At 49.9% G+C, this 24,617-nt stretch overlaps 1 protein-coding gene and 1 non-coding gene across 7 annotated transcripts in view; one reads left to right on the forward strand and one right to left on the reverse strand.

Annotated features, from left to right (window-relative positions):
• Window positions 1-24,617, reverse strand: part of GSG1L (GSG1 like) — a 274,733-nt gene that overhangs the window by 50,777 nt on the left and 199,339 nt on the right. For all 6 annotated transcript variants that reach the window (XM_074026828.1, XM_045383081.3, XM_045383082.3 and 3 more), the window contains one exon: window positions 6,570-6,681. In XM_074026828.1, the coding sequence (XP_073882929.1) occupies window positions 6,570-6,681 (112 nt within the window). The remainder of the gene's footprint in view (window positions 1-6,569; window positions 6,682-24,617) is intronic.
• LOC123570770 (U6 spliceosomal RNA) lies at window positions 23,101-23,207 on the forward strand. The gene has a single exon (XR_006695014.2). It is a non-coding gene; the product is annotated as a U6 spliceosomal RNA (small nuclear RNA).

The following is a 24,617-nucleotide window of genomic DNA, read 5'->3' on the forward strand; positions in this document are numbered from 1 at the left end:
ACACAGGGGGAGCAGATTTAGAGACACATGGACACCACTTTGCAACCTACTCCAGGCCCTACCCAGTGGGGAGGTCGTAACGGGTCACTAAGGAAGGCTGCCCTGGCTGCCTGCAGACCAGAGGGCTACAGATTCACCATGTGGGGCAGGGCTGGGCACAGATGCATAATCCAGGCCACTCTCAGGGTCCAAGAGCTGATGGGACTAGGAGCTGGATAGTGGCAGGCTCTGAGGGCCCAGCTGTTCCCTCCGTGGCCCACAGGGCACCCTTGGGCAACCACATCCTTTTCCCCAACCCTGGTCTTAGAATAAAGCAGACCACAGCCACCTGCCTCGGGTGGATGAGGAAGGGCAAACTTCCTGCCGATCACACAGCCTCTCAGCAGTGACATCAGCACACACACCCCTCCAGTTGTCTTTGGGGCCCAGGCTCTGGTAGGGTCACAGCAGCAGACTCAACCCTTTAAGGGATCGGCCTGCTGGAATACCAGCTAACCCCTGCATAGAGGGGGCGCCGCCTGGGGTCCCCAGAGAGGAAAGAGGTTGGTCTGCTGTGTCCACATATTCATGGAGACTAGAAAGGAGGGAGGGACAGCAGTGAGGCCTGTATTCCACAGGGACAGGGCCCCAGAAGCAGAAAGGGGCCACTAGCACAGGAGTGAGAACCTTCCCTAGATCTGGCCCAACTTGCTGCTCTCTTGCTGTGTGACATGGGCCAAATTGCTGAACTTCTCTGGGCCCTCCAGCTCTTATAATCTTCCACACCACGATGTCCCACTACCCTCAGTCTGCAGAGTGAATGCTTGAGATAAGATTTCACTGTGTGTGCAGCAGTAGTAGGAGGAGACCTTTTCCCATTCCTCTCCAGGTTGATCAAATGCAAAACAGAAGCAGAAAGTGCAGGGCTAGCTTTCCACACTCCTGCGGTCACCAGGAAAGCTGACATTCCAAGCAGGGGCCACAGACTCAAATTCCTGCAAGGTCAGGCAGATGATGACTAAGTGAGGAAGCATGGGTAAATAAATGTAAGGCAATAGGGCGCAGTGGGGACTGGGGTGAGCTGGAAACCAGACGCCTATCTAAAGGTTCAGCCATTCTCAGCCTTATCTGCAGGCTGCCTGGTGGCAATGCTGGTTAGGCAGGAACAGATCTTCCAATGATCACGAACCAGAAACCTGGACTTTTATGTAGAAGTTTGACCATTTTAGATGTTAGAAACAAATCCAAACTTTTATAAGACACGATGGCAGGCCAAAGACAACATCTGCAGGCTGGGTTCAGCCCCGGCTGTGCGCAGTTCACAGCATCCAAGGCTAATTGTGTGGCTTTCAAGCTGTGTCTTGGTCCCTGAAGGAGGATGGCAGCCCCTCTCCTGGGGATCAGTGACAGGCAGCTCAGGGCTTGTAAAGTGCCTCTCAGTGCACAGCACAAAGTAGGTGTCGTAACCTTAATCTTTTTTTTTTCCTTTTTCTTTTTTGAGGTAGAGCCTCCAGCCCAGACTGGAGTGCAGTGGCACGAACACAGGTCACTGCAGCCTCAACCTCCTGGGCTTGAGTGTCCCTCTCACTTTACCCTCCTGAGTAGCCGGGACTAGAGGTGCGCACCACCACATCCAGCTAATTTTTTTTATTTTTTATTTTTTTAGAGATTGGGTCTGGCTATGTTGCCCAGGCTGGTCTTGAATTCCTGGCCTCTGGTGATTCTCCCACCTTGGCCTCCCAAGGTGTGGAATTACAGGTGAACTACTTTGCCCGGCCCCTCTTCCACCTTGGCCTCCCAAGGTGCTGGGATTACAGGTGAGCCACTTTGCCCGGCCCCAACCTTAATCTGATCCACTTGGTCCCTGCCCCCTTAAGCCAAGCAGCTGCTTGGGCGCCCATCAGGGTCCTGACCTGACATTGTCACGGGTAGAGAGAGCTGAGACATGGCGCCAAAAGGAGGAGTGGGCAGGAGGACTTGTGCTCACCGAGCACACTGGGTTGAGTGCTCCACATGCGTTGATTCACTTGCTCCTCGTGTTGGTTACTGTCTCCAAAGCTGGCCTCCAGGGAGCCACACCTCCCATGGTTCACACCTCCCCTTGAAGTTGGCCCTGTCACTTGCTCTTAACCAACAGAATGCAGCAGGAGTGACACTGTGTGACTTCTGAGGTTGGCTCATGCAGATCCCATGGCTTCTACCTGGGTCTCCTGGAACACTCACTCTTGAGATAGTCTCTCCAGGTACCCAGCCTCCACACTGTGTGAAGCCCCTCCGGCCACCAGCCACCGCCAGCTGGCACCAGCTGCCAGCGTCATGAGGTGCCACCTTGGAGGTCTACCCCAGCCATACCCAGATGACCTCAGCTTCAGCCGACATCCAACTGAAGCTTCAGGGAAGACCCCAGCAAGCACCGCCCGACTGAGCCCTGTCCACCACCAAACGTACGAACAAATAACAACGCATTTTTACTAGTTACTATTACTACTACATAATAACTCATTTTTACTAGATTTGGGGGTGATGTATACACCTCAATAGAGAAATGAACACAACTCAAGAGACCCCCATGAGGTGGAAATTCGGGCTGTCCCATTTTCCAGCCCAAATTTTCCACCAGACACAGAGGTGCAGAGGAAGTAAGTGACTTGGCCAAGGTCCACAGCTGATGAGGGGCAGAGGCAGGATCTAAACCCAAACTGTCTGATTCCAGGGGCCACACTGTCGACCGCCCCTCTATGCTGCCACGGTGGCCCAGCGGTGTGCATCGGGGTGAGATTTGAACCCCAGGCTGTCAGACTCTTAACTATGGGGACTTTCTACTTCTTTTTTTTTTTTTTTTTTGAGACGGAGTGCCGCTCTGTCCCTTAGGCTGGAGTGCAGTGGCACGATCTCCACTCACTGCAAGTTCCACCCTCCAGGTTCACACCATTCTCCTGCCTCAGCCTCCCGAGTAGCTGGGACTACAGGCGCCTGCCACTGCGCCCGGCTAATTTTTTTTTTTTTTTTTTTTTTTTTGTATTTTTAGTAGAGACAGGGTTTCACTGTGTTAGCCAGGATGATCTTGATCTCCTGACCTCGTGATCCGCCCGTCTCGGCCTCCCAAAGTGCTGGGATTACAGGCGTGAGCCACCGCGCCCGGCCTACTTCTTACAAAGGTGTCCCTCTAAGAAGCTGGCACTCAACAGGCTTTGAGCACCTCAAAACCCCTCCAGCTTCCAGAGCCCCTGCAGCTTGTTCTTCCCTGCTGGGCAGGAAGACAGAGGCCCGTGCCATCTCTTCTTGGAGCTGTTCTCCTCTCCAGTACCAGGGGAGGGAGCACGGGAGGCTCCCAGGCCAGAATTTTGACAAACGGCCTCACACATATTAAACAAGAGAGATGATATGCTGCAGCCCTGGTGAGGCCCCAGATGTGAGGGACGAAAAAATGGGCTGATCCATCTCACAGGTCTCAGTGACAGGGAGAAATGGATCCACCCTAAAAGGGGCTGCACACGGGGCCTTGGCCTTTAATAAGTCCAATGAGAATTTGGTGCCCCTTGGGAGGCCAGCCCCTAAGGAAGGAGCAGAGGAGCAGGGCAGAAGGCCCTTTCTTCCAGGGAAAGAGTGTTCCTCTGGCTGACACCAGCAGGCTTGACTTGAGACACTGAGCACAAGGGGAGAGAGCCAGGGCCTTCTGGAAAGGGGGACTGAGGGGCAGGAACCGGTTCCCACCAGGGCAAGTGATTCAACCTTTCTGACTCTCAGCATCTGCATATGCAACACGAGGTTACTGCATGTGCTAAACTTCATATCAGTAGCATGATATTGCTCATGTTAAATTTCATATCACTAGCATGATATTGCATGTGTTAAATTTCATACCAGGAGCAGCAATATAAGAGCTGGTGTTGACTAAGCACACACCATGTGTGGAACATGATGGAAAGCACATCAATGAACTCTCTTATTATCACCCATCTTCTCAGAGAGGCTTCCAGTATGGCTGTGGAGCCCGACTGCCTGGGTTTGAATCCCAGCCCTACCCTTCACAGCTGGATGACCTCGGGCAGGTTACTTAAGTTCCCTGTGCCTCCATGAAATACCTACCTGATTCGCAGCACATCAGCGCTCAGTAAATCTAAGAAATTATTACACACATGGTCAACACTCACCAATGTTCGTTCCCTTCCTTTGTGCCCTTCTCTAGCTCAAGGAGATGAACTTCCAAGGTCAAGGTCTCAGGGAGGAACAGTTGCAGGAGGAAAGGTTGGGTAAAGGGAGGTCAGAGCCTCATCTGGCTTCCCTGGGATTGTTCTACTTAAAGGGATTGGGGCCAGGGTTCATGGGCCAAGGTCCCTTCAAGGCAAATGCTTTTGGTTTTAAAAGGATGGAGTTGAGCAGAGAGTGGAGATGGAGTTGGGGTGATCACTGAACTGGAATAGGATCTTTTAAAAATTATAATCATAGTCCCTCCTGCTCCATGCTGAGATGCTCTCTCACCTCCAGGTCCTTGGACCTGCTACGCCCTCTGCCTGGCAAGCGATTCTCTCCTGTTTTGCCTTTGAAATTCTTCCTGGAGACCCGCCCCACCCAAAGCTGTGTCAGTCAATGCCCTTCCTCTGTGCTCCCGCAGCTGCCTGTGAACTCCCCTCGCCACACACATCTACATCACAGCACAGTTCAGATACGGCTGGTTCACACCTCTCAATCCCTGTTGCAACGCTGTCTCAGCACTGCGGCATCCCCATCACCGAGAAGAACAGCAGTCCTAGAGGATGTACTCAGTGAATATGTATTAAATGACTGAACGGATAAATGCTCTCCAACTACCAGCCCCAGACCTGGATGCCCTGTGTAGTGGATAATTGTGGTCTCTGTCTTTCCAGCCTGAAGAGACTTCACCTCCTTCTCTTTCTGTCCAAGGGTTTGGGTGAAGCTAATGCCACTCTCTGGACCATGTGACTCAGGTCATTCCAGTCTCCCCCAGAGTCTAAATCATTGGTTCAGGTTTAGTCACATGACTTAAGCTAAGCCAATGAAAGTCATAACCAGGATTTTAGCTGGAAATATGGGAAAGAAACCCCATCTCTTGCTGGTATTGCTACATTTTTAAGATGGAAGTCTGCCACTCCAGCCTGGGTGACAGAGCAGAGACTCTGTCCAAAAAAAAAAAAGGAAGCCTGGTCTGTGCGTTGCGATCATCTTTGCTAGCATCTTTGCTAGCATTGGGGGAAAAGCTGTTTGAGAATGAAGCCAACACTAATTCAAAGGGAAGAGAGACAAGAGAGAGACAAGATAAGGAGAGGGCATGACTGGGTTCCAGATGAAATCTGGTCTCCTGGATCCAGCTGTGCCTGAAGCAGAATTTGTGGTAGCTCACACAGCATCTATTCCATCCACTCACCATTTGAGAGGTTTTGACTCATTCTTAGCTCCAGAGGTGGGCTCGGTCAAGCTAAGGGAATAAGCTCATGACATTCCCCCAGCTGTGGCAAAGATTAAGGAGAGAGAACATGACCTAAGCCCACCAGAGGGAAGTTTGGGACTCTAGTCAGTATTGGAGAACAAGCCCTTTCTCTCCTACAAGGGAAGGAGGATTTACCCAGCCTTAGGAAGAGCTCTCCCCAACAGGGAAGCCAGCCCAGCAACAAAGTAAACATGTGGAGGGTGCCGAGCTCAGATGACTACACAGAGGAAGAGAACTCAGCCCTTCTGACCTCAGTGACTCTGGATCAAACATGTCCTGAAGTCCACACCATAGCTGTGCTTGTCCTTTCCATGAACCAGTGTATGATATCTCCTTACTTAGACTGATGTGAGTAGGTTTTTCTGTCACAACCCAGAGCACTTTAGCTGTTCCACCTGGACATTCCAGTTACACAAACAAATGAATACCCCTTGTTCACTTAAGCTGGGGATTCTATCACTGGTAAGCAAAAGAACCCTGACTAATCACGCCTTTCATACGCACACCCCGCTTTGAGGTGCTGACCTGTTCCCTGTATTCAGAGCCTCTCACTGGAGTCCACCTACCCCATAGGACCACCCAGAACCCTCCACAGCTCACCTAACTTGAGGTCTTGCCAGCTTCCATCTCCAACCTTCCATAGCATGCCTCTTAGGCAGGGGTAGGCAGAGGGCCAGAGAGTAAGTATTTTTGACTTTGTGAGCCATTCAGTCTCTGTCACCACCGCCCAGTGCTGCCATCTCCGTGTTAAAGCAGCCATGGATAATACAAAACAATGACAGTAGCTGTGTTCCAAGAAAACCTTATTTATGGACATTGAAATTTGAATTTCATGTAATTTTCACATGTCACAAAACAGCATTCCTCTTCCTTTGATTTATTTTCTTAGCATTTCAAAATCCAAAAGCTATCCTTAGCTTGAGGGCTGCATATAAACAGGTGGCGGGCCAGATTTGACCCACAGGCCCTAGTTTGCCAGTCTCTGCCCTGGGGTCTCAAAGTGCCTTTGGACTGCAGTCTCTCCAACTCTCCCCATTTCTCCCACCACCCCACCCCACTGGGCTGAGCTGCTGAAGTCCCAGCATGCCTTGGGCCTCTGGTGCCCGAAGCTGCTCTTGTCCTGAAGGTCAAAGCCACTTACCAGAAGGACCACCCATAATCCCAGGAATGGGGTCTCCAGTCTTCAGGGCCGAGGCTCACAGTGACCTGGAACACTTGTGTGTACATCATGTGGGCGACCATTCCCAGGAGGCCTGCGGGGCAGAGAGCAGAGAAGAGCGTCAGGAAGTAAGGAAGGGTTTTGTCCCCACACACCCACAGCCTCTCTGCTGCCTGCCTGCCTATGATCACTGTGGAGAACAGGGACCCCTGGGTAAGGGAGGTCAGCAGGAACAGAGCTTGGGAGGCCAGATGAGGTAGTTCTCTTTTCTTTCCTTCTTTTTGTTTTTAAGACAGGGTCTTGCTCTGTTGCCAGGCTGGAGTGCAGCGGCAGGATCATAGCTCACTGCAGCCTCCAACTCTTGGGCTCAAGCAATCCTCCCACCCCAACTGCCTGAGTAGCTGGGACTATAGCCGTGCACCACAATGCCTGGCTAATTTTAAAAACTTTGTGTAAGGATGGGGTCTCACTATATTGTCCAGGTTGGTCTCAAACTCCTGAGCTCAAGTGATCCTCCTGCCTCAGCCTCCCAAAGTGCTGGGATTACAGGCATGAGCCACCACTTCTGGCTCAGAGGTTAGTGGTTTTCTAAGTCAGACTAAGGGGCTTGAATTTGGGCCAGAAGGCAAAGGGGAGCTCTGAAATAAATTGAAGCAAAGGAGATGCAGAGTCAGATCTGTGTATAGGTTAGTGAACTCTCTGTAAAGGGCCAGAGAAGCAAATATTTCAGGTTCTGTGGGCCACATGGTCTCTGTTGGAACGATTCAACTCTGCTGTTGTAACAATAGAGGAGCTGCAGACAATACAGAAATGAGTGAGCATGGCTGTATTCCAATACAACTTTATTTACAAAAACAGGCATTGGGGCAGATTTAGCCTGCAAGTCTTAGTAAGTCATGAAATCAACTTCATGGATTTTTTTGTTTTTAGCCTGTTGCCTAGGCTGGCATGATCATAGCTCACTGCAGCCTCAACCTCCTGGGCTTAAGTGATCCTTCCATCTCAGCCTCCTAAGTAGCTGGGACTACAGGTGCATGCCACTATGCCAGGCCAATTTTTTGTATTTTCGTTTTTGTAGAAATGGGGGTCTTGCTATGTTGCTCAGGCTGGTCTCAAACTCCCGGGATCAAGAAATCCTCCCACATCAGCCTCCCCAAGTGCTGGGATTAGAGGCTAAATTGTTTATATTTAAAGCATTTTTCCCCCATCTAGTAAGAAGAGCCAGCTGTAGAGTGGGCTTTGGCTGGGGTTGGGGGACCATTATTTTCTCAGTGTTTTGTAGAACTTCCACTCTTTTGAGACAGAGGAGAGAGAACTGCCTGGCTGCTAATGGGAGAAAGGGTTCCCCAAAAGCCTATCATATTTCTCTTAGTACTAGTGAGCTTGAGCATTTTTCACATTTATTAACCACTTCAATTTCTTCTTCTTTGAATGTCTGTATCTTTTGCCAATTTTCTTTTTGTTTTTAAAAATCTTTTTCCTTATCAATTGGCAGGAATTCTTTGTATGGTCTGAATATTAATCCTGTCTGCTGCATAGATTACATTTTAAAAAAAAATAAACTTTTTTTTTTTTTTTTGAGACTGAGTCTCACTCTGTCACCCACGCTGGAGTGCAGTGGCTCCATCTGGGCTCACTGCAAGCTCCACCTCCCAGGCTCAGGTGATCCTCCCACCTCAGCTTCCTAAGTAGCTGGGACTACAAGCACGCACCACCACACCCGGCTAATTTTTGTATTTCCTCTGCTGATTTTAAGGGACACTTTTATACCATATTCCAAGTTCCACAAATACACGAGTGCACTTCCTAACTTGTCATTCTGTCCCACTGATCTTTCTCTGTGTTCCTGCATCAGTACCACACTGTTTTAATCACTGTAACTTTACAATACAATCTGTTTTCTGAAGGGACAAGTCTTTCCTCTTTATTACTGCCCAGTACTGAGTCTTTCTGGAATTGAAGCTGTTTCCACTCAGAAGGGTGTTGACCCCTTTCTTAGTCTTCTGCCAGTTCCTTTTCTGACGGCTGGAATATTCATGAGAAGGACCACTCCTTATGCCAGGATAGCAGGAGCACAACAGTATTTTAATACAAAATCTCCCACCCAGAAGCTGGACTTAGCCTATTGGCAAAATAATTAATTTTCTGAACTATTAGTTTAGAAAAGCATTGATTCCTAAATTAAATTCTATTTATCCCCAAATATGAAAGACCATGCTTTAAGGAAATTCAATAAGTAAAAATTACAGTTCACGTAAAGATACCTTGGTGGAACTCTCTGATTGCATTTTAAAGATTCTGCTTCAAAAATCTGACCCTTGCCTATGTTTTCAAAAGCATGTTAATTTTGTAAAGCAAGGTCCACCCCCAGCATCTGTCCTACAAATCCTCATCAGAAGGCATAATTTCCAACTCATCTGAATTAAAAAGTGACTTTTTGGTGAGTTACTGCACCTCCTGAATTAGAGGAGACTAAATGAATGAGGCTTTCCTGCTGCCGTGATTACTTCCTGGCTTGGACTCACACCAGGAAACCCACAGCTGTAAATCTCTCCTTGTGGTTTCTGGAATCTCCCAACTCCTGAAACTATAAATGGAATTCCCAACCGGTGTGGTCAGGTGGGTATGCTTCCTCCAGGCCCCAAGGAAACCTTGGAGAACACTGGAAATGGGGGGATGTTGGCCAGGGGGCCAGAGCTGGGCTGGGTGTGGTGCTCCCCAGAACTTAGAGCAGGAAGAGCTGTCATGACTCCTAGCTCTGCCCTTGGCTAGTCCAAAATGAGGAAGCTGAATTCTGTTAAGTCCAGGAGTGTCGAGTCCAGGGGGGCTAAGAATTAAGAGACAACGTCAAGCGCATCACAAGGCGAGCCCAGAGGAAAGCAGAGCCAGGAAAGTGAAAGAGAGAGCCCAGCTTCCAGCTCTGTCACTGATAATGGTGTGGATCTGTGTCCCCACCCAAATCTCCCGTCAAATTGTAATCCACAGTGTTGGAGGAGGGGCCTGGTGGGAGGTGACTGGATCATGGGGGCAGATTTCCCTCTTGCTGTTCTCATGATAGCGAGTGAGTTCTCATGAGATATCTGGTTGTTTAAAAGTATGTAGCACCTCCTCCTTCACTCTCTTCCTCCTTCTCCAGTTGTGTAAGACATGCCTGCTTCCCCTTCACCCTCTGTCGTGATTATAAGTTTCCTGAGGCCTCCCAAGCCATGCTTCCTGTACAGCCCGCAGAACCATGAGCCAATTAAACCTCTTTTCTTTACAAGTTACCCAGTCTCAGGTAGTTCTTTATAGCAATGTGAGAACTGACTAATACAGTCACTTATCAGCTTTGTAACACTGGGTAGGTTGACTTTCTGGGCCTCAGTTTCCTCACCTGTCATATGGGGATAATAATAGTACCTACCTCATAGACTGGTATGAGGATTCAGTGGCTTATATTTATAAAGCACTTAGAACAGCACTGGGCACAAAATAAGCTCCACAGAAGTTTCTCGAATGAATGAATGAAGAATATACACCTGAGACTCACTATATAGGCCCACTAGGCTGTATGAGGCTCTTGCCTCAGCCTTCTGAATAGCTGGGATTACAGGCGCCCGCCACTATACCCGGCTAAGTTTTGTATTTTTAGTACAGACGGGGTTTCATCATGTTAGTCAGGCTGGTCTTGAACTCCTGACCTCAGGTGATCTGCCCACCTCGGTGCCAAAGCGCTGGGATTGCAGGTGTGAGCCACTGTGCCTGACCTTGAAATGCCTATTCTCTATCTAAGCAGGGGTAGCAAGCATACAGGTAAAGGGCCAGGTCTGCTATTCAGGGAGTAGTCAGAACCGAAGACTTAAATGCGTGAATCACATGTGAATGATAAATAACACAGTGTGCCTAGAAGAGGTCACCTGGAGAGAGACTGTAGGAAGAGGAGAGAGAAGGCTCCCAGGATAAAGCCAACATCTGATCTTAAGCAGAGTAGGAAGGACCAGCAAAGATAGCTGAGGCGGAGTGGCCAAGGAGGGCTGAGGGATAAAACCAGTGGTGAGTTGTCAACTGCAAGAGGTTTAGAAGAGGAGGAGGGTAAATGATAGAGAAAGCTTTCAAAGCATAATGCTGCCTGGGGAAGTGGGAAAATGGGGTGATAGGTGGGGAGGTCCTGGGGCTCAGGAAGGCATTTTACTTGTTTATTTAAAATCATATACATGTAATACATCTATGTTGTGTGTGTGTGTGTGTGTGTGTGTGTGTGTGTGTACAGACAGTGTCCCGCCATGTTGCCCAGGCTGGTCTCAAATTCCTGGCCTCAAGCAACACTCCAGACTCGGCCTCCCAAAGCTCTAGAATTACAGGCATGAGCCACCGTGCCTGTCCGGGAAGGCGTTTTAATAATGGGAGATAGAGAATGTCTCCATGCCCATGCAGAATGATCAGGCAGAGAGGGAGAGATGGACAGAGCAGGGGAGTGAAAGGGCGATTGTGGAAGCAAGGTCCAGAGACAGCCAGAAGGTGTGAGGAGGTTCTAGAAAACATTGGAACTGGCTTTCGATGGGAATTGGGATGCGTTACCCAAGGGAGCAGGAGGACAGCGTCTGAGTGAGACCCAAGTTTTGCTGGTTTGTTTTTTCGTTTTTAAGACAGGCTCTCACTCTGTTGCCCAGGCTGGAGTGTAGTGGCACCATCAGAGCTCACTGCAGCCTCAACCTGCTGGGCTCAAATGATCCTCCTGGCCCAGCCTCCTGAGTAGCTGGGACTATAGGCAAGTGCTGCCACGCCTGGCTGACATTTTTATTTTTGTAGAGACAGGGTTTCATTATGTTGTCCAGGCTGGTCTTGAACTCCTGGCCTCAAGAGATCCTCCTGCCTGTCTCCTAAAGTGCCGGGATCCAGGCAGGAGCCCCTGTGCCTGGCTGGATCTGAGTTCTTGAGCAGATTAACCCCCCTCCTCTCCAGCAAGCGAGAGACAAGGTCACCAGCTGAGAGCGAGGCGGCCGACTGGGGAAGTGGGGGTTGAGGAGCAGCGAGGAGAGCGTGTGAAACAGTCTTTTCTGAGAGTGGGGAAGCACAAACATGCTGCGGAAGTGCATGCAGCTCTCAGGGCAGTGTTGCTTGTCGTGTGAGATCCGTGCTCATGAATTTAAAGTGAGCCCAGGCAGCGTGGCTGTGGGATTCAGGTAGGGAGAGACAAGTTGGCCTGGTGACACCTGTCAGGGCCTCTTGAGTCCAGAGGACACACAGGAATGCCAACCCGAGATGCCCCAAATTATCTTTCGCTTGAACACTGGGGAGAGGGATGGCAGGTTCCTGGGCCTCCCTTGAGGTGGGGGTGGACCAGAGCCCACGTGACCCCCCCGCAAGGGGACAGTCTCCCACCTGGAGCTAACCCTGGGTGAGGACATAGAGCAGCGGTGACAATCCCAATTCCAGGATCCCTCCTGCCTCTGGCCTGGTTCCCTCTGGCAGGGTTTGGATGCTTTATGCGAATGCCACGCTCCATTTAATTGAGATACCAGGGAGGTAGCTGATTAATTGATTTATAATAGAGTTTATTATTAAAGATGCTAAGTTATTACTGAGAACACGCGGTGAGCACTCATGTTTAAATAAATATTCTTGTAGATGCTGGGCATGCGTGTCATGTCCGGGACTTGAGACGCAGAGGGGTTGGTGGGGACCTGGAGGGGGCTGGAACCAGAGAGATGGGGCAGGAGAGCTGCAAAGGGAAACCCCTGACCTTCAGCTGGTCACTGAGCAAATATCAGGCACATGCTGTGCTTCAGGCTTTTCTACAGGGGTCAAGCGGCCTGTTCTCCCAGTGCTCCCATGGGATGGGAGAGGCAGACACACACACTGGGCACCTCTGGGCATCAGGGCAGTCAAGAGGGGAAGTCCAGGGGTCTGTGGGGTGGGGCGGTCAGAAGAGGCCCCCAGAGAAGGCGGTATAGGAGTTGAGAGTGGAAGGGTCAGAGGGAGGAGGAGGAGGGTGGAGCGGGCAGGGGAACCCACACCAGGAGAAACCCACAGGCAAAGTGGTTTGGTGTGGCTGTCACAGGCGGTTAGGTGGGGCACGTGGGAGGTGAGAGATGCTGCTGCAGGGTAAACAAGGACATTCCATGGGAACTTTTAAGCCATCTGAGGCAGTTTGGACTTTATCCTGAGGGCCCGGGGCAGGAATTGCAACTTTCAGAGCAAACTGGTTGGGTGGAGGAGGCGAGTATGGCTGTGGCCTGAGAAGGGTGGGGGGGGGGGCAAGAGGAGCAGGAGACAGGGAGCCTGGGAGGAGCAGCTGCAGTCCTCCCCACAGGGCAGGCGAGGATGAGGATGGGCCAGACTTGCCAGGGCGCTGAGATGCTGGAGGCAGGAAGCCCCGGGGCACCGGGTACCGCTGAGACCGCTCACTTCCCAGCAAACCGTCAGGCACTGAAGAACCCTGGCTCAGGAATGGCAAGGGACTGGGGGAAACTGGGAGCAACTGGGTGAAGCTGTTGGAACTGACCCAATTAATATCAGCCCCAGAACAGTCTCCCACGGAAAAAAAAAAAACGTTGAGAAACTAAAGACTGGTGTTTCATGACACCAATCCACTGGGGGCAGAGGAGAAAATAAATCCCTTATCTGAACATATCTAAAATATGCTGATGTTGGTCACAACGGAGACCAAAGCCTGGCTTTTCCCTGTGCCCTCTGCCCTGGGGGAGCCCACGTGACCAGGTTCACCTGCACATAAGGCCACCCCTGAGAAGCGGAGCTGACGTTTAAAACTTGCCCAGACCTATTTTTAAAGAATAAGCTATTTTTAGACACTCTCTTGAGAACCCGAAGCCTCTCTTGGTAGCATATTTCAGGGTTTAAAAAGTTCCTCCTTACACATAACCTAAATCTTTCCAGCTCCAATTTAAGCTAATTTCTTGCTTTGCTCTCTGAGGACCGGGGGAGCGGGGGAGCTGGTTGGTATCTTCTTGAGAGGAGCATTTTGGGGGGTCAGCAGTTACCGAGGTGCCCCCCAACCTTGTCTTGTCTGCACAGATCATTCCAATTCATCTGCCCTTTCTCCAAAGGTCCCCTTTTAGATTCACCGGAGTCATTAGCATCACTCTGGTTGGAATTCTGCCTTTTAAAGTGAAGTGGCCCAAATCGGAGGTGGCACTTCATGGAGACCTTCCAATTTCGAGTAATGGGTTTACTGAACTTCCACCAGCCTTGTTCAGCTCAGCTGCCCCCATCCAGCCCGGTGGCAGTGAATAGGCTCAGATCCCCCAGGTGGGGTTCAGAGTGAGCCCAGAGGCCATGGCTCCAGGACCTAGTGGGTCCAGGGTAACCCAGGACAAACTGGTGGTGGGACGATTTCTGACATTAATGGACATTAATGACAGGCTGCCAGCATTTAGGTAACTAAATAGAAAACACCCAGGACCTCAGCTGTCCCAGAAGACTGAGAGAACAGGAGCCCGATTTGGTTTTCAAGATTTCAAAAGCCTACATCCAGGTGTTCCAAGAAAAAGGTTAAGAAGAATACGCAATCAAGCAGAGACAGTTTCTCTTCTCCTTCCACCTGGAAATCAGCTAAAGTTGCTTGCCTGGAGGGGAGTGAGATGCAGGGGAGGAGGAGGTGGAGGAGGGAAAGGGGAGAAGAGGGGGGAGGATGGTAAAGGTCAGGGAATGGGGAGGGGGAGTAGAAGGCAAAAGGGGAGGAGGAGGGGGAGGATAAGGGGGACAGAAGGGAGAGGAAAAGGAGAAGGAAAGCAGAGAGGAGGAGGGGGAAGAAGAGGAGGAGTGGGGGATGGTTGGTCCTCAGAAGGAATGAGAGTCACTATGTAGATATGAGCAGGGCTTCCCTAAAAGGCCCCCAGCCTCCACTTCAAGCCCTTTCCATTACATCCCCCGGGAGCCACAGGGAGGTGAAGTTGGCACCCACAAAGGGTCCTTTCCCAGTCTGAGTGGACAGCGGACACCTTGCGAGTTGGGCCGTGTGCTCATGGACACAGCCAGCACATCCTCGAGGGCTGTTCAAAGAGTGATGTCCACCTGTGCCCACCTGTGTCACCTGTGTCCACCTGTGTCCCTGTGTCACCTGTATCTCCTGATGCCCACCTGTGTCCACCTGTGTTCATCTGTGTCCACTTGTGTCCTGGACACCCCACATGCCTCTTCACGTGGACTAAGCTCCATTTTGGTGGCCTTGTACTCTCACAGGTCCCCCAAGATGAGAATGGGCCTCTCACCTGGAGGATGATGGAGAGAGGACAAGGAGAAAGATCTCGGGCTTGTGACTGGATGGGAATGAGATCCAGGAGAAAGGGGAAAGGCACCCTTGGATGTACACACCCCTAAGTTACAATCCTGCCCATCTCATCTCTACCTTCTACATTTCTACCCCAGAAATTCACATGCTTGAGTCCAGGAGTTCAAGGCTGCAATGAGCTATGATCACACCACTGCATTCCAGCCTGGGCGACAGAGCAAGAACTCAACTTTAAAAAAAAAAAAAATTACCCTGGGACAACTGGCATCCAGGGTGCTCGATGGTGATGGCGGAACTGATGAATGAGGGAATGACCCCGCCTCTGCAAGGGATCCTCCCCTGGTGGATGCCGTGGCTTGTCCCCTGCTGAGGACTTTCATGCCCGTTCTCCTTTGATCCCCACAACAGGCCCATTAGGTGTGCATTTCACAGGTGAGAATGAAAGTGGGCTGAGGAGAGGTTAAGGGCCCGGCGAGCTGTGGTGAGTCCAGGAGTAGAGTTCACATCTCTTTTTGGTCCAACCTTCATTCATTCATTCCGCATGGAGCTATTGAGTATCTGCTACAAGCCTGACACTGCACTGAGGGCTGCAGAAAAAGACCAATGGGGCCGGGCACAGTGGTACAAGCCGGTAATCCCAGCACTTTGGGAGGCAGAGGCACATGGATCACCTGAGGTCAGGAGTTCGAGACCAACCTGGAAAACATGGTGAAACCCCATCTCTACTAAAATACAAATATTAGCCGGGTGTGGTAGCGGGTGCCTGTGATCCCAGCTACTCGGGAACCTGAGGCAGGAGAATTGCTTGAACTCAGGAAAGAGAGGTTGCAGTGAGCCAAGAGTGTGCCACTATACTCCAGCCTGGGTGACAGAACGAGACTCAGTCTCAAAAAAAAAAAAAAGAGACCAGTGGAACAGACATGGCCCCTACCCACTGCGACCCTCTGCTCCAGTGGAAAAGGCAGATACTAGCAAGAAATCACCCTCGAGGGCCATGAGTCAGGACTCGGGAGGTACAGGGCCCCTGGAGCCGGAGCCTACAGCTGGGTCCTCTGTTCTGGGGCTCAGGGAAGGCTTCCCTGAGGCAGAATGTTTCAGCAGAGCCTGAAGGAGAAGGAGGAATTAACTAGGTCACAGCTGCCCAAAGTGTGGGGCTCACCCCTCTGGGATGCTTAAGCTCATTTTAGAGCAGGATTTCTAAACCTCAGCACTACTGACATTTGGGGACAAAGAAGGCTTTGATGTCAGGGCTGTCCTGGGTGTTAGTGGATGCTTAGCACCATCCCTGGCCTTGGCCTACTGGATGCCAGGAATATGCACCCCCCATCCCCACGTACTCCCAGTCATAAACACCAGAAATGTCTGCAAACATTGGCCAAATATCCTTGTGGTGGGGAGGGCAGGGATGTGGGGGACAAAATAATCCCCCATTGAATCCACTGTTTTAGATTTTTAATGAATGTTTTTGTTTCTATTTTATTTTATTATTCAGAAAGGGCCTTGCTCTATCACCCAGTCTAGAGTGTAGTGGTACGATAGTCGCTTACTGCAGCCTTCAACTCTTGGACTCAAGCGAGCCTCCCGCCTCAGCCTCCTGAGTAGCTGGGACCACAGGTGCTCACCCCCATGCCCAGCTCATATTTTTGGTTTTTTGCAGAGACAGGATCTCCCTATGTTGCCCAGGATGGTCTCAAACTCCTCAGCTCAAGTGATCCCACCTCAGCCTCTCAAAGTGCTGGGATTACAGGCGTGAGCCATCGCTCCCATCTCCTCACGAACATTTTTACAATGGTAATTTCTTTTTGACAGTTCTTTTGTATTTATTGCAAGTGATACTGGCTTTTCATTTCCGGTGGTGATCTGAAGGCTCCTTTCTGAATGAATTTAGGTTGTGAAAACAGTGAGTGATTTAGAGAAAATGCGAAGTGAACATTGCACCTGTGGCATGTGGATGTGGCACGGTTGCAGGGGGAGAATGCAGACAGATGACGCAGAAGAGATGCGGAGTTGGATGAGGAGTGGGGCGGAGGCTCCCATCAGAACATGGGGGTGGGCTCTAAAGTGTCCCTGACAGGCCTGGGAATCCCCCAGGGAGGTGCCACATAGGTGCACACACCCGTTCTCTTGGAAGTTCAAGCCCAGCTTTCTTCCAGCCTGGCAACAGATTGGTCTCTCTTTGCTTGGGCACCAGAGGAAGGGATTGGCTCAACTTTGGGGGCCCATGTGGGAGGATAAAGATCCCTGAATACTAGAAGCACACTGTTTGAGGCAAGATGCTTGCATGATGAAAGGCATAGGGGTGGACAGGAGCAGTGGCTGATGCCTATAATCCCAGCACTTTGGGAGGCCAAGGCAGGCAGATCATTTGAGGCCATGAGTTTGAGACCACCCTGCGCAACATGGTGAAACCCTGTCTCTACTAAAAAATACAAAAATTAGCTGGGCATGGTGGTGGGCGCCTGTAGTCCCAGCTACTTGGGAGGCTAAGGCAAGAGAATCTCTTGAACCCAGGAGGGGTGGTTGCGGTGAGCCAAGATCACGCCACTGCACTCCAGCCTAGGCAACAGAGCAAGACTCCATCTCAAAAAAAAAAAAAAAAAAAAAGAAAGAAGGAAGAAAGAGGAAGGAAGGAAGGAAGGAAGGAAGGAAGGAAGGAAGGAAGGAAGGAAGGAAGGAAGGAAGGAAGGAAGGAAAGAAGGAAGGTGTGCGGGGCCAGGTGCAATGGTTCACTCCTGTAATCCCAGCATTTTGGGAGGCTGAGGCAGGAGGATCACTTGACGCCAGGGGTTCAAGACCAGCCTGGGCAGCATCGGGAAACCCCGTCTCTACAAGAAAACGAAAGGCAAGGGGTTCTCTGAGATCAATGGGGAGTGTGCAGCATCCCGGGGAAGCCTGTCTTAATTTCCTTCTGTGGTTTGCGCTCATGGGAGACACTGGGTGGACTCCCCCTCCCATCTTCTTTCTCTCCATCTCTCTTGTTTTTGTCTCTTGCTGTCTGTCTGCCACTGTTCTGTGTCTGCCTCTCTCTCCCTACCCACTCTCCAAGACATCTAGTTAAATCTCCCCAAGTGACAAGCAGGAATAGTCACTGTATTCACGACTCCATGGTGGGCCTCCCCCTCTCCTGTTTTGCTCTCGGAGGGCCCTGATCGGCAGAGACGCCTGTGACCGGTCTATGCCTGCAGTGTCAGGCCCCAGTTCACCCCCCGCCAGCCAGCTCAGTCTTTGTACCTCAGCATAGAACTGAGCCCTTTGCAAGCCACCTCGAGAACATTCCTCCCAGCACTACCTTCCATCCCTCTGGTCTCATTCGCTGAAACGCAAATCCAACTCTTCTGGCCAGTTAAGTTTTAAGTGGTCTGAGCTTCCACGCTTCCCTGTGGCGACACTGGGATTCCATGCAATTAGTTTCACTGGCCAGGAACTAAGAAAGCTGCCTGTGCACTAAGAAAATGAGAGGATGAGCGGCCACCTTGACAAATGTCCAGAGAGCCAAAATTGACAGCCTCTCTTTACCCCAGGCACTTTACAGTTTGTAAAGCACTGGACCATCCCTTGTCCTGTGTAATCCTTGCCTTAACCCAGGAAGGCTAGGTTTCATTACATCCCACTTGACAAATGAGAGTGTAAAGCTCAGAGAGGTAAATCAACTCACCCAGGGTAACACAGCAAGAAAGGGGTGTATTTGAGTCCAGGTCTGCCCAACTCGAAGGCCAGGTGTTTTACCATTCCATCACAGTCTCTTCCACTCATTCATTCATTCAGCAAATTGTTTATTAAGCACTTTCTGGATGACAGGCTGTCTTCACGGTTCAGGAAATAAAAGAGTATATAAGACAAAAAGGTCCCCGCCCTCAAGGAGCTGGTAGTCTTATGAAGGAAGATGGGAAATAAATGTACACATTTAAAAATTCAGAGTTTAGCCAGGCACCGTGTCTCATGCCTGTAATCCCAGCAATTTGGGAGGCCAAGGCAGGAGGATCGCTTGAGGCCAGGAATTCAAACCCAGCCTGGGCAACATAGTGAGACCCCATCTCTACAAAAACAAATCAATAAAAATACCTTTTAAAATTCGTAGTCTAATAAATGCTATGAAGGCAAAGAAGGGGATATGGAAGGTAATGAGTGAGTCAGTTAGTTTAGCCACAGAAGTCAGGGTGGGCCTCCCTGAGAAGATGACATTTAAGCTGAGACATGAAAACTGTGAAGGTTCCGGAGGGAGAGAGCCCCAGATGGAGAGAATGGTGAGGCAGGAAGAAACCAAGTGAGTTCACAGTTTCAGACCCAGGGTAGGGAAGGAGTGAGGAGGTTAGGAGGGGGATGAGAGGTGGGACTGTTGCTATGAGGAGCCCCAAGATGGTCTTGAGCTGTGGGAGGGGTAGGAGTGACACCGTCAGCCTTATCCCATTTGGAAGTGCCTGCTGGCTCCACCTCTCTGCAGGCCCTTGGTCTTCTCCTGACTTCTGGCTCTAGGGGGTGCTCATAGAGGGGCCGCGACACCTTCCAAGGAAGCGTCTGGCTCTGCCAGGCCCACCTCTGTTCTGGGACAGGATCCAAGATGCGAAGCCTTCAAGATTGGGACCCAGGCCATATATGGCCACAGTGACAGGCGGACGAAGCTGAAGCAAGGTCATGCAGAAGCATGGAGAGGGGTCTCAGCACCATGCCCCAGTCCACCCTCCGGCGGGTGCTAAGAGCTCCACCAGGGTAAGCAGCTGTGAGATTGCCCAGGGTCAGGCAAATCTAGGGGCAGAGAGGGCAGAGCCCTGGCAGCCCAGGGTATCTCATGCATCTCACTGCCTGGCCCGGGCATCACTGTCTTTGCTCCCACTGGCCCTGGAGTCCCTGCTAAAGATCATCAGTTCTCACCTGTTACATTCCTTGAGCAGCAGCTGGTTTTCTATCCGTCTTTATTTATTTTATTTACTGTTTTTATTTTGAGAGTTAGAATCTCACTCTGTCACCCAGGCTGGAGTGCAGTGGCACAATCATAGCTCACTGTAGCCTCAAACTCCTGGGCTCAAGTGATCCTCCCATCTCAGCTTCCCGAGTGGCTGAGACCACAGGTGTGCACCACCATGCCCAGCTAATTTTTTTCATTTTTGCGCAGAAACAGGGTCTTGCTGTGTTGGCCAGGCTTATCCGGAACTCTTGGCCTCAAGCATTTCTCCCAGCTCTGCCTCCCAAAGTGCTGGTATTACAGACATGAGCTGCCACACCCAGCCATCCTGCCTGTCTTCTGAGGAAGGCCTGTGACTCTGGGAGGTGCTTCCAGCAGGGGTTACCTCCAGCTCAGAGCTGGGTTTAGGACTAGGAGACCCCTTCAACCATCAGAGATTAAGGCTTAGCTGGTTTTGCAAGCTGCCGAGGAACAGAGGCAAGAGAGGGGGAGGCTCCAGAGGAAGGGGTGGCTCTAAGGAGGCTCTGGGTGGGTAGCCGGGGCTGAGGCTCCCCAAGTCTGCACCTGCCTGCCCTGACCAGGCTCAGGTGTGAAACCACAGAGACCCCAGGTCACAGGCTCACACAAGCTCAGCCCTGCCCTGTTCCTGAACCAGGCCTGGTCGGGCAGGAAGAGGTACAGGAGCCACATGGCAGGTGCTCAGTAAATGCTGATTGACTCTCACATAGCCTCTACCTCAGCAGATCCGGAAGCCCCCAGCCTTTCCATCCCCTGCAATATCACATGGGCAGTAACTAGGGGACAGCTGCTCCCCATTCCAGACAAGGTGTTCTCTGCTCTCTGTCCTCTGGCAGAGTCTGCCAGGCCTCCACCTTCCCAGAGACAAATTGTGGGTAAATGCGAACTCACACATTGTCTCAGAATAGCCATTGGGGAGTTTCTGATCCTGGGGAAAGCACATGGAAAAGACAGTTGGTGGGGAGAATTTTCCCAATGTGGAGAATTTCCATCAAGGGAAAGTATCCTCTTAGGGGCTCTTAGACTCCCCAGCCATCTGCAGCACCGAACAGCCTTCTGCAGGGAGGGACTGGGAGTCCAGGGAGACAAGAGCAGCTCTTCTGTGTGAAACCAGGACAGGACGCCAGCCTAGGCAGGGACCAAGGAAGTCACAGGCATGGAGGACCCTCAGAAAGGGCCAGTGGGAGGCTGGGCGTGGTGGCTTACGTCTGTAATCCCAGCACTCTGGGAGGCTGAGGCAGGCGGACCACCTGAGGTCAGGAGTTCGAGACCAGCCTGGCCAAAATGGTGAAACCCCGTCTCTATTTAAAAAAAAATAATAATAATACAAAAATTAGCCAGGTGTGGTGGCGTGCACCTGTAATCCCAGCTACTCAGGAGGCTGAGGCATGAGAATCACTTGAATCCAGGAGGCGGAGGTTGCAGTGAGTTGAGATCATGCCGGTGTGCTACAGCCTGGGTGACAGTGAGACTCCATTTCAAAAAAAAAATTAAAAATTAAAAAAAAGAGAAAGGGCCAGTGGGAGTGTCAGGTCTGGGAGGGAAGGAGGGTGAATTTGGCAATGGCTGTCCAAACTGAAATGCACTTTCCTTTTGACCCTGCAATTCCACCTCTAGGAATTTACCCTCAGACATATTTGCAAGTGTGGGCAAAATTTATGGACGAGGGTATTCACTATAGCAGAGGATTGGAAACACCCTAAACTTCTACCAGTAGTGCACTGATAGATTGAGCCATGGCCATGGAAATCTGTGTCTCCATCCCTGACCTCACTTCCTGCCCCTCTTTCCCTCTCTGGTCTCCTTCTTGTCCTTTGCATACCCCATAGCATATTCCTGCCTCAGGGCCTTTGCACACATTATTTCCACTGCTTGAGCCATTCTTCCCCCAGACACCCACGTCTTGTTATCTGTTACTATCTCAGGCCTCAGATTCCAGTCCCTTCCGCAAGGGTGACTGTGGCAATTTGGAGGCCATATTCCCTGGGCTTCAGAAATGCCAAGACAGACTCAGCCACTCTGATGAGCCAGAGACCCTCAAGCCAAGAGAAGCCAATGGCCGAGTGGTCTTGACTCTCTCAGACGCGACCCAACCCAAGTGAACGGGTTGCACACCATTCAGCTTTCTAGTAACAGGGCACCGTCTGCCAAGCCTGCCAAGCTACCGTTTATTAAGGTTATGAAGAATGAGGACAACTTCACTCTAAGGTGATGCCATGCCCTAGTGTAATTCTTTCCCCTTAATTGCAATAATCAATAGCATATGGCAGTGGTAACAGGATGTACGTGACTATGTTACATAAGATTGTGACACTTCTCTTGCAAGGAAGCTGTCCCTCTTGATGACTTAATGAAGTAAGTAGCCACATTGGAGGTCCACAAGGCAAGGAACTGAAGGTGACCTCCTTGAGCTAAGGGTGGTCTCCAGCCAACAGCCAGCAAGAAACTGAAGCCCTGAAAGAAACCAAAAGGAGCCGAAATCTCCGAACAACCAGGTGATCTTCAAACAGATCCTTCCCTTAGATGGGTTCTAAAGGGGAACTCAGCTCTGGCCAACACCCTGACTGCAGCCTAGTGCAGAGCACCCACTTAAGCCAGGCCAGGACTGCTGATCCACAGAACTGTGAGCTAAGAAATGTGTGTTGTTTTAAGTTGCTAAGGCCATGGCAATATTGTCACACATTTGGCAAACACACAGAAGTGGGCTCTGGGCCAGGCCTGACCAGGGCAGGCAAAATGGCTCTGGGGCTGGCTGGTTCCCTCCTGGGTCTACTGGGGGAGCCACGCCCATGGCCCAAACCAGGCCATGCGTTTGGTCTTGACACCTAACTACCCTTCCTGACACTAGTCTCCCAAACCTTGAACCCCAGCCTGGCTGCAGCCAGTTTCTCTTTACCAACACCTACGTTCCCCATACATGCAGACACACACATGATGCAGAATAATATAGAGCTTTGGAAACAGAGCAAGCTGAGTCCAATTCCTGACTCCAACATATTTTATGTTCTATATGTGTGTGCTTGAAATAAACATATATTCCCTAGTGTTTGGTGAGAAGAAATAGAGTTCTATATATAGTTAATAATTCAAACTTATTCATTGTATTGTTCAGTAGCTCAGCTCACCTTTTTTGTCTGTTTCTCCATTAGTTTCTGAGATGTGTGTGTATGTTAAAAAGTCTCTATCATTGCTGATTTATCTGTTTCTTCCTGAGGTTCTGCCAGTTATTGCCTGTTACAAAGTTTTTGTTGTTAGGAAAATACTTGCTTATGACAGATATATTTTTTCTTGTTTTGTTATTCTTTTTACCCACCTATAATTTCCTTATTTGCTCCCTTATAATTTTTGGTCTTAAATTATACTCAGTGCTCATTTCAACAGCATATACATTAAAATTGGGATGATACAGGGAAGATCAGCATGACCCTTATGGAAAGTTGACATGCAAATTTGTGAAGTGTTCTATTTTTACTAGAAAAAAATTCTATTGAATCAGAGAACAAAACCATTAACCCAGCTTTATTTGGTTCCTTTTCTTCAGGTATATCTTTTCCCATTCTTCTCTCTTCCACCTTTCTATGTATTTTTACAAGAAAAAAACTTCTATTGAATCAGAGAACAAAACTGTTAACCCAACTTTATTTGGTTCATTTTTTTCAGGTATATCTTTTCTCATTCTTCTCTCTTTCACCTTTCTATGTCTTTTCAAATGTGCTTCTGGTACAGTTGGATCTTGCTGTTTTTATTTCTACAACCCAAGAGTTCTAATTTTTAACTGATGAATTTAACCCAGTTACATTTATTGTAATTTGAATTTATTTCTGCCAACTCCAGCACTTACTAAATGTGCCACTGATATCCCAGAGGTACAGTTGGGCTTGGCAACAGGGGGTCCCAGGCCCAAAGGCCTGACTCAGCTCAGGGAACTGTCATATTTAGAGACGACAGCCAAAAGAGAGCCCAAGCTCCTTATATTGGGACAGGAGAAAGAGATCCAACAGCCCAAGGAGTTCCTGTGGCCCTGGCTCTGCTCCTCCTACCTACCCTCATTGAAGACCCACAGTATTTTGTGGCTAAGCCTATCCCAGCTGTGATAGGACTCATAGTCACAAGTGGTGACTATATAGTTTACGCTGGGTTTTTAAATGGAGGAAATAAATTAATTCATGTAATGGAAAGGTGTATGGATCATTTGGCATTATACAGAGCATGATCCAGGTGTTCATATGATGAGGTCACATGCTTCCTCTCTCAAGCACCACTGTCTGTTGGCCTCATTCTCTGGCACATTCCCTCCATATGTTGAATCCATCAGCTCTCAGCTTACATCTTCTCATCATTAAAAAGAGCATTCTGGTGTTCCAGCAGTTGCAACAAACATCCTAGAACTGAATCTCTTTGCTTTGATTTGTATCACATGCTCATCCCTGAACCAATCATTGTGGGCAAGGAGATGGAATGCTTTGATTGGCCAGGCTGTGGGGCCACCTCTGCAGTGAGATGTGGTGCAGTAAACATGGCATGACAGTGGAAAAGAGATGGTTTCCAAAGGAAAATCATTGTGTTCTAAGATGAAGAAGGAAGAGAGGATGCTATCAAGGCAAAAAGCATAGAAATCCACTACGAACACTATGACATGGAGATGACATGGAGACAGTCAGAGACTGGGCTCAACACAGCCCTTCACTGCCTCTCTCCTAAGAAAGCCACATCCCTGCAGTTCTCAGCAAAATCCCCAGAAACTAAAGTCATCAACTGGACTTAATCTTCTCAAAGGTGGCTGCTCTCCCCTGTGCCCACCTGGTGCCACCAAGAGAAATATTGAGAAATGAAATTACAGAATGACCTTTAGAAAAACAAGGTTTTGCCTCAGATTGAACAA

The sequence above is a fragment of the Macaca fascicularis genome, chromosome 20, assembly GCF_037993035.2.
Source record: "Macaca fascicularis isolate 582-1 chromosome 20, T2T-MFA8v1.1".
NCBI lineage: Eukaryota > Metazoa > Chordata > Mammalia > Primates > Cercopithecidae > Macaca > Macaca fascicularis.